The sequence below is a fragment of the Lithobates pipiens genome, unplaced genomic scaffold (assembly GCF_037356315.1).
Source record: "Lithobates pipiens isolate NorthernLeopardFrog02 unplaced genomic scaffold, aLitPip1_a1.2 Scaffold_27, whole genome shotgun sequence".
NCBI classification, from domain to species: domain Eukaryota; kingdom Metazoa; phylum Chordata; class Amphibia; order Anura; family Ranidae; genus Lithobates; species Lithobates pipiens.
The window spans coordinates 142078665-142094421 of NW_027507788.1; the positions used below are offsets into that span (position 1 = coordinate 142078665).

The following is a 15757-nucleotide window of genomic DNA, read 5'->3' on the forward strand; positions in this document are numbered from 1 at the left end:
AGCTATAATCATCAAAATAAAAGAAAGAAATGCTTGAAATATATCACTCTGTGTGTAATGCATCCATATAAAATATATAATTTCTACTTTTTAAATTGAATTATTAAAATAATATAACTTTTTGATGATATTCTAATTTTATGAGATGCACCTGTATATGTGAAAATCAATCCTGATGTACCGAAGGGCTATCTCATTTCTTGAGGCCCGAAAGAGCATAGACGAAGATGTCAAAGTTTTAAATTTTTTGTCTCAATTTGTTGGAAAATGAAGAAATGTAAAAAGAAATGTTTCCCCTCCCCCAAGTTAAAATTGTTTACATACGGTCACCAGTGCAGTACAGCGCCATCATATAACTGTTGTGGCAGTGAGCAGGACACCGACTGGTGACAGTATGTAAAAAACAAAGTGTTTTTGTAATCTTTATTTGGATTTAAACACGAAAAATAAAACCGAGCAGTATATATTTAAATATTGTTTATTTCGTTTTCCACATTTACAAAAAGAACAGTACAAAATATTCCTTATACATACTTTTAAAAATCACTTTGGTTAACATTCATGTTATTTCAGTATTTTCAACATTCACATAGACAGTAAAAAAAAAAGAAGTACACATTGGGTGCCCGACTGGATCGATCTTAAATATCCCAAGAGGGAAGAAGAAGAAGGAGAGAGAGAGAGAGGGGAAAAAAAAAAAAAAAAAAAAAAACACACACGCCCCCTCCTCCTCTCCTCATGTGTTTAAAATTATCCTTTTGTGATTTTATCTTACCCATATTTGTTACCCCTCCCACGTGACGCTTTTTCTTAATTCCAATTTGTGATTTGTGTAAGGTGGGGATTCCTCTCCTTCCATCCCCACTCCCTTCTAAAAAAAAAACAAAAAAAAACCCCAGAACAGAGACAAAAAAAAAAAAAAGAAACGAACACACCAAACCATAAAAAAAAAAAAAAAAAAAAAAAAAAAAAACCCCAGACAAACCCCCTAAAGAGCCCCAGAGCAAGGGATCCCCCCATCTCCTCCCCCACACAAAAAAAAAGGGGGGGGAAAGGGATCTTTTCCCTTTCTCTTCCCTTCCCCCCCCTCTCCTCTTCCCTCCTTTATAAAAAAAAATAAAAATAAAAAAAATAATAATTTATAAGGGGTTATGACGTATATGCATCCTACCTTCCTCCCCTAGACGCCCTCTCCGTCTCCCATAATTCCAAGATATATTGAGGATTTTCTAAATTCCATCCAGTTCCCCCAAGTCGCCTGGAATCTAATTTCGGCTCCCCGTTGAAGGTATATTAGTTCTTCCATAATCCTTAATCTATCTATTTCCCTAAACCAATCTCTTATCCCTGGTGTTTCCTTTACTTTCCAGTATCTCGGGATCAGTACTTTTGCTGCATTTAGCAAAAATGGAGTTAATGCTCTTCTATATTTTTCCCTAGGGCCCTCGGCCGCATGAAACAAACATTTCCAGGGGTCCAGTTCTATTTCCTTCCCATCGATCTCTTTGATTAAGCCCACCACCTTTTCCCAATATAACTGGATTGCACTGCATTGCCACCATATATGGGCGTGGGTTCCCTCCCTCCCACACTCTCTCCAACAGAGGGGTGATAAGTCTTTGTTAATCTTATGCATTTTCGATGGAACATAATACCATCTAACCAATAATTTATAGTTCATTTCTTGGATCTTCGTATCTATACCGAGCAGTATATAGGCGTAAACATCATGCTCCATAAATCAAAGCATGTTTACAATACACGCAACACCAGTTTGACATACCCGAGAGTAAACAGTAGGGGTAGGCAACCTCAGCCCTTCAGCTGTGGTGAAACTACAAGTCCCATGAGACATTGCAAGACCCCGACAATCAAAGGCTTGACTCCTAGAGGCAGAGGCATAATGGGGTTTATAGTTTCACCACAGCTGGCGTTCCATGGAGGGGGGGAGGGGGAGGGGGGAGGGGGGATTAGCAGATGCATTATGTACCTTGAATTCCATGAGACCACTCACACCGGCATATGTCATTGGACAGAGAGAAGATCAGTACAGAATCAGGTAGGTAACCCAAAGTTGAGATCTGCTAGTTTCAATAAGGCCACAAAAAAAAAAAAAAAGGATTTTTTCATTATACTTACCTGTAAAATCCTTTTCTTTGAGTACATCATGGGACACAGAGTTAGACTAATATTCATTACCTGCTGGGTTATACTTCATCTCCAGGTGAATGGACACTGGTAGACCAAAGGTCTTTAGACAGGAAGTGATCCCCTATATAACCCCTCCCATACAGGAAGTACTTCAGTTTTGTAGCAAGCACTAAACCTTCAAAAAGAGGGGAGGGACCTCTATGTCCCATGATGTACTCAAAGAAAAGGATTTTACAGGTATGGCGAAAAAATCCTATTTTCTTTTTCATACATCATGGGACACAGAGTTAGGCTAATATTCATTACCTGCTGGGACATACCAGGGCAATAGCCTTGAGGGGAGGGAGACACCCTGCCAAACAATAGCCATCAGACCTTATATGGCAGCCCGCAGTACACTGCGGCCGAAAGCCGAATTCTCGGCTGCTTGAACATCCACTTGATAAAATTTTATGAACATATACACTGAAGACAAATCTGAGCCACAGATACCTGATGGCAAAAAGCCCAGGAGGTTCCTACACCCCAGGTAGAATGAGCTCTCACCCTAAAGGGAGGAGCTTTATGTTTCAGACCATAGGCCTGAATGACCATTTGATGGACCCAATTGGTAATGGAAGCTGCCTGCCCTTTCTTGGGACCCTTTGGTAAAACAAAAAAGGTGTCTGATCCTCGGATCTTCACAGATCTAGACAAATAAACCTTGACTGGCTGGACAACGTCCAAGGAATGCAGTTGTCTCTCTTCCACCGAACAAGGCTAAGAAAAAAGAAAGCAAAATAATGTCCTGATTTAAATGAAAGGCCAACACCAAAAAGGATGGAACAGGTGGTAACACGACCCGTCGTGGTGGAGGATCAAGTACGGTTCCCTGCATCACCTTCTAGCCGAGGTGATAGCCATCAGGAAGGCTAGCTTGGGTGACAGCAAGTCTAATGGAATTTCCTTGATATGTTCAAATGGTTGTTTCTGTAACACAGACAGCAAGTTCAAGTCCCAAGGACACATAGGTGACGTAATTGGGGGGAAGCAAGTGAGTTGCCCCCTGCATAAATGTTCAGACCAGTGAATGGGAGGCTAAAGGCCTTTGGAAGAATAAGGATAGGACCGAAACTTGACCTCCGATTGTACTCAAAGCCAATTTGATTTCCACAGCTGACTGTAGAAAAGAGAATTCTCCCAATCACATATTTCCGAGGATGCCATTTTTTGGCTTCACATCAAGCAATATAAAAGTCTTCAATTAGACATCAAAATAAACAGAAAAAAAAAAACTTCACACCATCTTTTGCATACATTACCAATTTATTAACTATTATATTACAGATATTAGCATTCATATTTGTAATCCGCCATAAACTACTTGAATGAGAACTTCAGTCAGCACACACAAATAAAATTTAATCATCCATCAATAAAAATAATTTGCATAATATCAGGTCACAACTACAGTACCTTCTTCGTTTTATCTATTAGCTCCAAAAGTCCTGTAACGGAATTTAGGAGCGGTATCGCACGCGATTTTGTCAGACATCATTTGTGAAAGGATCAGCAGCTCCTGTTGTCTTCCACACTGAGATCACAGAGCAATCATCAACTCAATAAAGAACTTTTACCTCCATCTTTTGTGAGAAACCACTGGCATAAAAAAAACCTGCTAATGATCTCCAGCAGCTCCAGTTGCCAGCTAGCATACTAAATATTAGTATGGATTTGGGGTGTGTCTACTTTGTTCGAGAGCACATAGTATACAAGATTACTATATGACCAAATGGCAGTGGACACCTGACAATCACATCTACTATATGGCCATATGTGGAAACCCCTAAAAATTACAGATCAGGCTTTAGTAATAAGAGGTACTTTTGATGCTACAGCAAAGACATTCTATACAACTGTGCGCTTTCAATTTTGTGGTAACAGTTTGGGGTGAAGGTCCTTTTTTTTCCGGGAAGACTGCGCTCCTGTGTAGCCAGCTCCATAAACGCATGGTTTAAAGTGGTTATAAAGGGCAGAAGGTTTTTTTAACCTTAATGCATAATGCATTAAGGCAAGAAAACTCCTGGCTGCAGCCCCCCACATACCTAGTTACCTGAGCCCCATCTCAATCTAGCGGTGTGCATGTGAGCAGCAACTTTCCCGAGTCTCTCTCTTATTGGCGGAGAGCGTGTGGGCGGGGCCATTCAGCTCTCTGCGTGTAAATGGACAATGTCAATTCACAGAGTGCAGCTTGGGAGCGAGCCCCCAAGCAAGAGTTAGGGGGACAGAAGCGCCAGCGGGGGACCCGATAAGGGGAGGATCGGGGCTGCTCTGTGAAAAATCATTACACAGAGCAGGCAAGTATGACATTTTTATTTTTTACTTTAAAAAAAATAAAATAACAAACACCTTTAGGGCCGGTTCACACAGCGAGGCGCGGCGAGGCGTCTCCGACTTACCTCGCCGCGACCTGCGGGGAGCTCAGCGGCGACTTGCAGAGGACTTCTGTATAGAAGTCAATGCAAGTCGCCCCCGAAGTCGTCCCGAAGTAGTACAGGAACCTTTTTTCTGAGTCGGAGCGACTCGAGTCGCTCCTCTCAGAACGGTTCCATAGTACTGAATGGGGGCGACTTGCGGGAGCGAGGCGAGGCGAGCCGTGTCGCCTCGCCTCGCTGTGTGAACCGGCCCTTAGAATTGCTTTAATGAGTTTAGTGTGGCCTGCACATAGCTCTGACCTCAACCCTACTGAGGATGAACTGGAATGCCAAGTCTTTTCAACATCAATATCCAACCCCACAAATGCTCTTTTGGCTGAACAGGCACAAATTCTCAGACACATTTCAAAATCCTGTCCACAAACACTTGGCTACATAGTGAATGTTCAAGGCCAAACTAACGGCAGATATGCATTGTCCCAAATATGCTCAGAATTTCTCATTTCACAAGTAGCCTTTTGAGCTAAAGCATGCGGAAATCTGATGAGACCTTCTCTGTCCATGTATTCAAAGAAAATGCACACAAAATAATCTGTTATTTCTACTGATCATCTATTCCTTAAATTAGTGTTTTGCCTGAAGTTCTCCATCAGTGTTATTACCGGAGCTGACCACAGACCTACCAAAGTGCTGTTACCTTCTGACAGTAAGGAGTCTAAATGTAACTAGCACCAAAACAAAAGTCTTTCTCCAGATACAATGCTCATTTGTTTAAAAAACAAAAAAAGGTTAAAATAATACTTATTCAGCACAATCATAAGAAATTGTTTTTTTTTTCTTTTTTTTTGATATACATCTTTCAGTCTATATTTTCTTTTCCATATATACACACAAACATTTGTACATCCCTGCTTGTTTTAGACAAAATACCTGAAGGAAAACACTTTGCAGGAGAAACACAAGAGGGTGGAAACAAAACCAAAATGAAACAAAAAAAGAAAAAAAAAAAGAAAGAAAATGTTTTTTTTTGTACAGTTTTGTTTTTCAAAAATATGATGATATAATGTAGATAGAATAAGGCTTGGCTGGACTTGCATCAATAAAAGCAAACAGTATGAAGGAAGGTTCGGCCACTTTTGTCTTCAAAATCTTGTAACAGTTCATCGATTTCATTTTCCATATCTTCTGTGTGTTGTATCTGTAATATTAAGAGATGGCCATACTTAGGAAGTGTGCATGAAAATACAATATTGATATAAGTAATTTCTCTAAGGGGTCTAATACCTCTCTACCAGGCAGCACAACCTGTAGAGTGACACAATTTTTTTCTCTTTTACAGTAAGACCCCTTTCACACTGGAGCGTTTTTCAGGCGCTTTAGCGCTACAAAAAGCGCCTGTAAAGCGGTTGAAAGAAGCCGCAACTGCAATCCCAATGTAAAAGCCCGAGTGCTTTCACACCGAGATCCCTTTCCCACTGGGGCGTTTTTCAGGCGCTTTAGCTTAAAAAAAAAAAGTGCCTGTAAAGCGCCTGAAAGAAGCAGCAACTGCAATCCCAATGTAAAAGTCCGAGTGCTTTCACACTGCGGCACTGCGCTGGCAGGGCGTCAAAAAAAGTCCTGCAAGCGCTTTTGGAGCGGTGAATACAACGCTCCTAAAGCGCCCCTTCCCACTGAAATCAATGGGAAGCGCCTGCAAAACGCCTGAAAAGCGATTTTGGCAGCAGCGTTTTGTGGGTGCTTTTAACCCTTTATTTGGCCACTAGCAGGGGTTAAAAGCGCCCCAATAGCGCTCGCAAAAACGCTGGTAAAGCGCTGCTAGTTTAAGCGGCGCTTTACGAGCGTTTTTCGGGCGCTGATATTGTGAAAGGGCTCTTAAGGCACTTGGGCTTTCACATTGGGATTGCAGATGAGGCTTCTTTCAAGCGCTTCACAGGCGATTTTTTTTTAACGATAAAGCGCCTGAAAAACGCCCCAGTGTGAAAGGAGTCTTAAGGAATACAAGGGTGTTACCTCTGCACCTGTAGCTTGATTGGACAACAGATCAACCATCAAGAGAGAGATATCTTTTATGCTCTCTTGCACAAGCTATGTACTTACAGGCCTCCAGAAACTATACATCGGGCTCACTGCTGTGCTCTCCAGCGTGCATTCCAATAAAGCGGAAGTAGTATAACCAGAAGTCCCTCCCTAAGCATTCTGACATGTGTAGCAACGTCTTCAGGAGCAGGGGTGCTCTGCTCCTGAGGACGCTGCACACCTACAAAGAAATGAGTAGGGCAGGGTTACATCACTTCTGCTTTCTTACAGCGGAGTATCCCCTGTATCATTTCTGGGGGCCTGTGTTTCTACTTTTTACACCAAGTACATGTCTTTAAAGCTCTTTTGCACTCTTGCAGTGCATATCTTATAGTTTTTAATATATTTAAAAAAAAAAAAAAACACAAGAGAGGCGGCTTCTTCTCCCTTTTGATGATCTCACTGTAAATGTTTTGCGATTCGAGAGAATTTAACCACTTGCCTACTGGGAACTTCTACCCAATGCTGTATCCTAGCCTAGGCTGACAAGGCCCAGGGCAGCACTTTGCAGGGGGGCAGCACGGAAAGAGTCCCCGCCAGCTTGCGCTACACTGTTAGCATATGGGGCGGACTGGGCTGAGAGGCAAATTAGTCTAGTGCCCCCATAGCTTCCGGTATGCCGGTGGCTGGCATTCGGCAACTGTGGGGGGGCCTTCTAATTTTGACTGTCCTCATCCTGGACCACAAACCTTCCTCACTGTGCTATAGGTTTTCTGCTGCACCATTGGAATGGTTATATCTTCTTGGTCCTCGCCATAATATTATCAGAAATTTGTGCTTAAAGTAGAACTATAGGCAACAACACTTTTTTTTTTTTTTTTTTTGGAGAGAGTAAGGGAGGGTTATAACCCGTCAGTTTATTTTTTTTTACCATCCCTGTCCCATTGCAGAGATTTCCCTTCACTTCCTGCTCCATAGCCAAACAGGAAGTGAGAGGAAATCTATACAAATTAAGGGAATCCATTGCCCCCCTGGTCCTCAAATAGTGTCCCCACTCAAAAATTTCAGGGTGGGGCTTAAACAGCAAGGGGTGTGGCCTTGACAGGAAGGGTGGGTCATATTTAAATTAGGGCATGCATGAGTTTAGTCAGGCCTAGGGCAGTACAAAACCTAAATACACTACTGCTTCAACCCCCTTCCTGCCCAGGCCAAATTCCAGCTTTTAGCGCTATTTTTTTTGTATTTAATAACCACATAAATAAACATTTTGAAAAAAATAAATAACATTTTTCATAGTTTGTTAGAAAGTTTTACAAACAGGTAATTTTTCTCCCTCATTGATGTGTGCTGATGGGGCTGCACTGATGGGCACGAATGAAGCGGGACTGATGAGGTGGCACTGATAGGTGACACTGATGATGCAGCACTGATTGGCAGCACTGGTGGGACTGCCCTGATTATCAAGACAATGAGAACCAGTGCCCTGATTATCAGTGCAGCTGTCCATTTTAACGCTTCAGTGAGAGGAAAGAAAAGCCGATAACTGTCTTGTTTTTACATCCTGTGGTCAGCGGTCATTGGCCACAGCTGAGCTCGTGGTAAAGGGCCACAAGGGGTCAATATGGTCTGGTGAATGCGGTGGGTGGTACACACATGGGTTTGTCCTTTGAAGCTCATGTGTCTTGGAATAGGCAAACAGAGCACATATACCACACATTATATATAGTTTATTGGTTCACTGATTTATTGCCTGTTGCACGATTAAGTTATAAGCACCGTCTTTGCCCCATGGTTGCATAGGGGCTTACAAATACACTCTCCAGCCACTTTATTAGGTACACCTTGCTATTATCGGGTTAGACCCCTTTTGCCTTCAGAACTGCCTTAATTCTTCATGGCATAGATTCAACAAGGTGTTGGAAACATTACTCAAAGATTTTGGTCCATATTGACATGAGAGCATCACACAGTTGCTGCAGATTTGTCGGCTGCACATCCATGATGCAAATCTCCCATTCCACCGCATCCCAAAGGTGCTCTATTGGATATCTGGTGACTGTGGAGGCCACTTGAGAACAGTGAAATCATTGTCATGTTTAAGAATTTAGTTTGAGATGATTTGAGCTTTTTGACATGGTGCATTATCCTGCTGGAAGGTAGGCCATGGCGTTCAAACAACACCCAATTGGTACTAAGGGGTCCAAAGTGTGCGCAGAAAATATCCCCTACACCATTACACCACAAGCCTGAACCAATGATACACAGGATGGATCCATGCTTTCATGTTTACAACAAATTCTTAGTCTTATGCACATCATATCTAATGGCAGGCTGCCGAGCTTTGCAGAACTTGGGGCAGAATTTCACCCACCTAAAAGGATGCTATTTAGATACCTACAGCTTAGACATGTGGTGCTCTCGCAGATTCCTGCTCCTATCACCCTGGACTCTAACCCCTTAGAACATCTTCTGACATACAGGGAAGCCCTGGTCATCAATGTACCTTCGACTCAGTTGCACACTCAGTAAAATTGAGTAAACTACTCTCCAAATGGCAAGCTGATCTGCCAGAATTGTCGGAAGAGGCCTGGGATAAGTGTATAAGCCACTATGTTACCAATACGGTCTCAGCTAAGGACAGGTTTATACAGGTGAAATTTCTTCACAGAGCCTACTATACTCCTGTTTGCTTGGCTGCCATATATCCTTCAGTTAATTCTTTGTATACTAGATGTGATCTTGATGTGCCCTGAGCTCCGACACGAATGGACCTCTGTCCTGAATGCTATTAATGATATGCACAATCTAGCTTTGAGCTTGGATCCCAAAGTGCTGCTGCTGGGGGTGGTGGATAGTGCAGAACTAGGTCAGTATGCTAAAATTTGTGTTTTTTGCCTCCTATGGCGTAGGGAGATTCTGCTCAAGTGCAAGTCTCCACTACTGTATCCTCCTGGTGTGCAGCCATCAATGCAGTATTGCCTTATATATAAGTTAACCTATCAAAGCTGTACAGTGGCAAAAGTTATTTGATCCCCTGCGCATTTTGTAAGTTTGCCCACTCACAAGGAAATGAAGGGCCTAGAATTGTTATCAATGATAGAGACAGAATATCAACCAAAAATCGAGAAAAATACAGATTTTTTATAAATGGAGTAACAGTTCAGTTAGTAAAATAAGTATTCGATCCCCTACCACCCAACAATAATTCTGGCTCTCACAGACTGTGTACAGTATGTGCTCATGTGGTACACAGATTAGTCCTGTCAATTTAAAAAGGTGCTCTTAACGACAACCTGTTATGTGTATAAAATACACCATCATGGGCAAGACCAAAGAGCGGTCAAAGGACATCAGGGACAAGATTGTAGACCTAGACAAGGCTGGAATGGACTAGAAGACCATCAGCAAGAAGCTTGGTGAGCAGGAGACAACTGTTATTCGCAAATGGAAGAAATACAAAATAACCATCAAATCGCTTTCGGTCTGGAATTCGCCTCATGGGGTAAGGATGATAATGATAAAGGTGAGGGATCAGGCCAGAACTACACAGGAGGAGCTTGTGAATGCTCTCAAGGCAGTTGGGACCAAAGTCACCAAACAAACCATTTGTAACACATAATATGCCGCCATGGATTAAAATCCTGCAGCACCCGTAAGGTCCCTCTCCCCAAGAAGGCAAATGTACAGGCTCGCCTGAAGTTTTCCAATGAACATCTTAATGATTCAGAGAAGGATTGGGAGGGAGTGCTGTGGTCAGATGAGACCAAAATTGAGCTCTTTGGCATTAACTCGACTCGTCATGTTTGGTGGAAGAAAAATGCAGACTATGACCCTAAGAACACCATCCCTACAGTCGAGCATGTAGGTGAAAACATTATGCTTTGGGGCTGGTTCTTGGCTAAAGGTACTTTGCCACATTGAAGAGCCAATAGATGGGGCCATGTATTGTAAAATCTTGGAGAACCTTCTTCCCTCAACCAGAACACTGAAGATGTGTCATGGATGGTTCTTCCAGTATGACAATGACCCAAAACATACCGCCAAGACAATAATGGAGTGGCTCAAGAAGAAGCACATTAAAGGGGAACTGCAGTCGGCTCACATAATTTGTAAAAAAAAATATTTGCCATTCTAAAGCTTCCCTCCAACCACTTTACATATTATTTTATATATACTGTGATTCTGTACTTGCCAAATATGCTGCAGAAATCTCCCTCCATCAAGTCTGGCTGCAGCCATTTTAACTGCGGGCAGTGGAAGCTGCTGTATGTTCACTTCCTGGATTTACACAGACACGCACCTCCAGCTCTGCAGCTTTCATTGGCCCTCTTAGGACTCATCCCCCTTCCCTTCCTGGCAAACTCTCACGAGAGTGAGAGTGAGAAAGAGCTGTGCATGATGTCATAAGCCTAGGCTAATGACCAGACAAGAAACAGGAAGTGGGCTGTATAAAGTATTTACTGGCAGAAAAAAAAAATTTCTATCCAAAGTTAAAACAAGGGCAGAAGATGTATTAGATGGAAAGTTGAAAAAAATGACTGAAGGTCCGCATTAAAGCCATGGAGTGGCCTAGCCAATCTCCAGACCTTAATTATATAGAAAATTTATGGAGGGAGATTAAACTTTGTGTTGCCAAGAGACAGCCAAGAAACCTTAAAGATTTAGAGAAGATCTGTAAAGAAGAGTGGACCAAAATCACTCCTGAGATGTGTGAAAATCTTATAACCAACTACAAGAAAAGTCTTCCTCTGTGCTTGCCAACAAGAGTTTCTCCACCACTAAGTACCAAGTCATGTTTTGCTTGAGGATAAAATACTTATACTCACTGAACTGCAACTCACTTTATAACATTTGTATCGTGTTTTCTGGATTTTTGGTGAATATTCTCTCTATCATTTTAAATACACCTAGGATAAAAATTATAGACCCTTAATTTCTTTGTAAGTGGGCAAACTTGAAAAATCTGCAGAGGAACAAATAATTTTCCCCACTGTAACTGTCCTAGGAAATTCAACAAAAATCTGGTCAGATTTCTGAGGCTCATGTGACTCTGCATCTGTTTTATATGCTAATGGTCATGCGCTTTTTGGCCTCTTTTCCTTGTTCTGCCTTTGCCTCCCCTCTACCCCAGTGTTTCTCAACTCCAATCCTCAAGGCGCCCCCAACAGGTCATGTTTTTAAGCTTCCCATTATATTGCACGGGTGATTTGATCAGTTTCACTGCCTTAGTAATCACCACAGCCGTTTCATCTGAGGGAAATCCTGAAAACATGACCTGTTGGGGCGCCTTGAGGACTGGAGTTGAGAAACACTTCTCTACCCTTCCTTCTTTTCCTATCCAGATTCCGCATTCTCCCAGTCTGCCCTCCACCCTCCCTCTTCGGATTCCTCTGTCTCCCGGCTGCAAACCTTGGTCTTAGCCCTGTGTTGCACCTGCCTGTAGCCAACTACCTTCACTCTGTACCCCTACAGCCTGTTATACTTATGTTACTACTTTGGTTGTCCTAGATTTATAGCACTGTACCAAGATATCCTACTATCCTTTGGTGTTCTGATTACATCAACCACACTTGTTTGTGCCACTTTAGCTTATCGCAAAATATTTTTGTGAAAAAATATATCTTCTGGACATGTAGAAAGCTTGATGCTTTCTGGTTCTGAGTCAGGGAGACTCTCAAACAGCTCAGTGACTGACTCAGGTACAGACCCAGAAGGGTACCTGATACACCACTCCGATTTCTAAAAAATACATTAAAAAATTGATGCCAATTCACATGCTGAATGCAGCTAGGGCCTGCGCACTGGCATTCTGGAGGCAGCAAGCCCATCTTACACTCTCGCTGTGGTTTACCAAGATAGCTGAAAATAATTTGATTGCAAACCATACTGCTGTGATGTGAGCCAAAGAGAATAAATTTATATGCACGCGAGATCATTGGACACGCCCCATCTGTTCAGGGAATACAATGTTGCCCTGGCAATGGCGGAGTGAGTCTATGTCCCCTCTTTTCCTTCTTATTCTATTACTCTGTTGCTACCAGATATGGGGAATCTTCTACTTGTATGTTGATGTTCATAACTGAACTTTGGACACAGCAAAAGCCACACCACTGCTTATTTGGGTTTACATACAGGTGCATCTCATAAAATTTGAATATCATAAAAAGTTAATTTCAGTAATTTAATTCAAAAAGTGAAAATCATATTTTACATAGATGTGTTGCACACAGATATATTTCAAGCATTTCTTTTAAATTTAATGATCATGGCTTACAGCTAGTGAAAGCCCAAAAATTAGTAGCTCAAAAAATTAGAATATTACATAATTTTAATACAGAAATGTTGGCTTACTGAAAAGTATGTCCATGTACAGTATAGTATGTACTCAATACTTGGTCGGGGCTCCTTTTGCATGAATTACTGCATTGATGTGGCGTGGCATGGAGGAGATCAGCCTGTGGCAATGTTGAGGTGTTATGGAAGCCCAGGTTGCTTTAATGGCGACCTTCAGCTCATCTGCATTGTTGGGTCTGGTGTCTCATCTTCCTCTTGACAAAACACCACAAATTGTCAATGGGGTTTGTGTCAGGTGAGTTTGCTGGCCAATTTAGTACAGTGATGCCATGATCATTAAACAAGGTATTGGCACTTTGGGCAGGTGCCAAGTCCTGTTGGAAAATGAAATCGGTATCTCAATAAATCTGGTCAGCAGAGGGAAGCATGAAGTGCTCTAGAATTTCCTCAGAGGGCTGCGCTGACTTGATAAAACACAGTGGACCAACACCAGCAGATGACACGACTCCCCAAATCATTACAGACTGTGGAAAATTTAGCATTTTGTTTGGAAATCAAGGTTCCAGAGTCAAGAGTGAAGGAGGCACAGAATCCAAGTTGCATGGGGTCCAGTGTGAAGTTTCCACAGTCAGTAATGATTTGGGGAGCCATGTCATCTGCTGGTGTTGGTCCACTGTGTTTTATCAAGTCCAAAGTCAGTGCAGCCCTCTATGAGAAAATGCTAGAGCACTTCATGCTTCTTTCTGCTGACCAGCTTTGTAGAGATGCTGATTTTGTTTTTCAGCAGGATTTGGCACCTGCCCACAATGGCAAAAGTACCAATACCTGGTTTAATGATCATGGTATCACTGTGCTTGATTGGCCATCCAACTCGCCTGACCTAAACCCCATAGAGAATCTGTGGGGTATTGTCAAGAGGAAGATAAGACACCAGATCCAACAATGTAGATGAACTGAAGGCCACTATCAAAGAAACCTGGGCTTCCATAACACATCAGCCATGCCACAGGTTGATCGCCTCCATGCCATGCCGCATTGATGCAGTAATTTATGCAAAAGAAGCCCCGACCAAGTATTGAGTACATACTATACTGTACATGAACATACTTTTCAGTAAACAAATATTTCTGTATTAAAAATCTTTTTTTTTTTTTTAATTGGTCTCATGTAAATACATCAAAATTAAAAGAAAAATGCTTGAAATGGATCACTCTGTGTATAACACATCTATATAAAATATATGAGTTTCACTTTTTGATGAGATTTTAATTTGATGAGATACACTTGTATATTGTTTGGAAGTGGATACTCCTCATCATACTGGATGTAGCTCTTATACTCAATGTGCGGTCATAGGTACGGATTGTTCCACTTGTACTGACGTGCTGGTACAGCTACACCCTTGTCTGTTAAGCAAAAACCATCCCATTTGCATTTTTTCTTTGACCATAGGAGACTCAGCAGGTTTATCTGCGAGCAGGAAGCTCAGCCACATGGAAAGTATCCCCACTGAAAAAAGGAGACAAATGCCTTGTTTTCTTCTAAAATGCTACTTAAATCTGTCTGGTTGTTTTTTAATGCAGGCACTTTTCTTGTGCACTCTTCTGAATTGTGTTTGTGTTCCACACAACAAGATCTAGCATGATTAAGTGTAAGCCAAATAGTAGCGCCCTGCGATTATCATCAATTATAGAACTGCAATTACTATCAGATGGAATCACACTTGTGAATAGAGCCCTTTACTAGTAGATGCAAGAGATCCAGCAGGGGTTCCCTGTGAGTAGCTGCAGGGGGAAAGCCCCATTGAAAACAGTGGAAAGCTGATAGCTCCTGCAGCTATACCCAGATGCTTACCTTTGGGAGCAACTACCTGTGAATGTTTGTCCCTGGATACAGACTGTCTGCATCCAGAGCCAATCAGTCGCAGGTATATGCTGCAGCTAATCGTAGGGTACCCCCACTCACATATGAAAACAGACGCACTCAAAATTGAGAATGAGGCCAAGGGCAGAATGAGGCCCTGGGCAAAGAAGCAAGCAAACAGAGATAGAGAAGCTACATATGCATTGCCTGTTTTGCCACAAGGCAATGCATATCAGACACCAACTATCTCATTTGTGAAGTGACAGGCAGGTCCACGGCTTTATAAGACAATTAAGAAAACAGAAGGCGTCACCATCTAAGTGTGGTGTTTGATTAAAAACTGTAAAAAATAAATAAATAAGTTTAAGTTTAAAATACACTCACAAAATGTAGAAGCAAATGGGAACATCAAACAGTCCTGTGGACACAGAGTTTGTCATGAAGGCGGCCAAGTGTAGCAGAGTGGCGTCTGTGAGTATCCACAGGACCGTTTGATGTGCTTCTACCTTTGAGAGTGTATTTTAACCTTTTTTTTTTTTTTTTTACAGTTTTTAATAAAAAACTACACTTAGATGTCTCCTTCTGTTTTCTTAATTGTCTTCCAGAGCAAAGAGAACATTCACTACTCTGTCAGAAGAGCTGCAGTCATTCCATAGTGGGACTTATTGATCCTGTATTTCTACAAAGAGATTTGAGACTGTTTTTCTTTATGGTTCCCCTTTCTCTTTTTGCGCAATTAAGACAATTTTTCTTTATACTTCTGTAAGGTCCACAGCTTTGTCCAATTGCGCTATTCCCCTGGTTTACTGCAGGAGCCTAAAGGTTGTAGCTGAGCCCAATAACATCTACCAGGCCCTAGGCTGCTGCTTTAGGGTGCTTTGAGGATGATCCGGCTTGAAGGACGATCCAGCTTTGAGGACTAGAATTTTAGAGCAGCTTGAGATACAGAGGTGGGCAGCCACGTGTACATGCCATTTCTACATTTAATGAAATGTGCTACAATGCACCAAATTAATATG

The 15757-nt window shown here is 42.0% G+C and overlaps 1 protein-coding gene across 1 annotated transcript in view; it reads right to left on the minus strand.

Moving 5' to 3' along the window:
• Nucleotides 1-3437: 3437 nt before the first annotated feature.
• SSU72 (SSU72 homolog, RNA polymerase II CTD phosphatase) overlaps nucleotides 3438-15757 on the minus strand; it is an 83298-nt gene continuing 70978 nt past the window's right edge. The window contains exon 5 of the mRNA XM_077457583.1: nucleotides 3438-5763. Coding sequence (XP_077313709.1) covers nucleotides 5662-5763 — 102 coding nt within the window. The 3' untranslated portion in view covers nucleotides 3438-5661. The remainder of the gene's footprint in view (nucleotides 5764-15757) is intronic.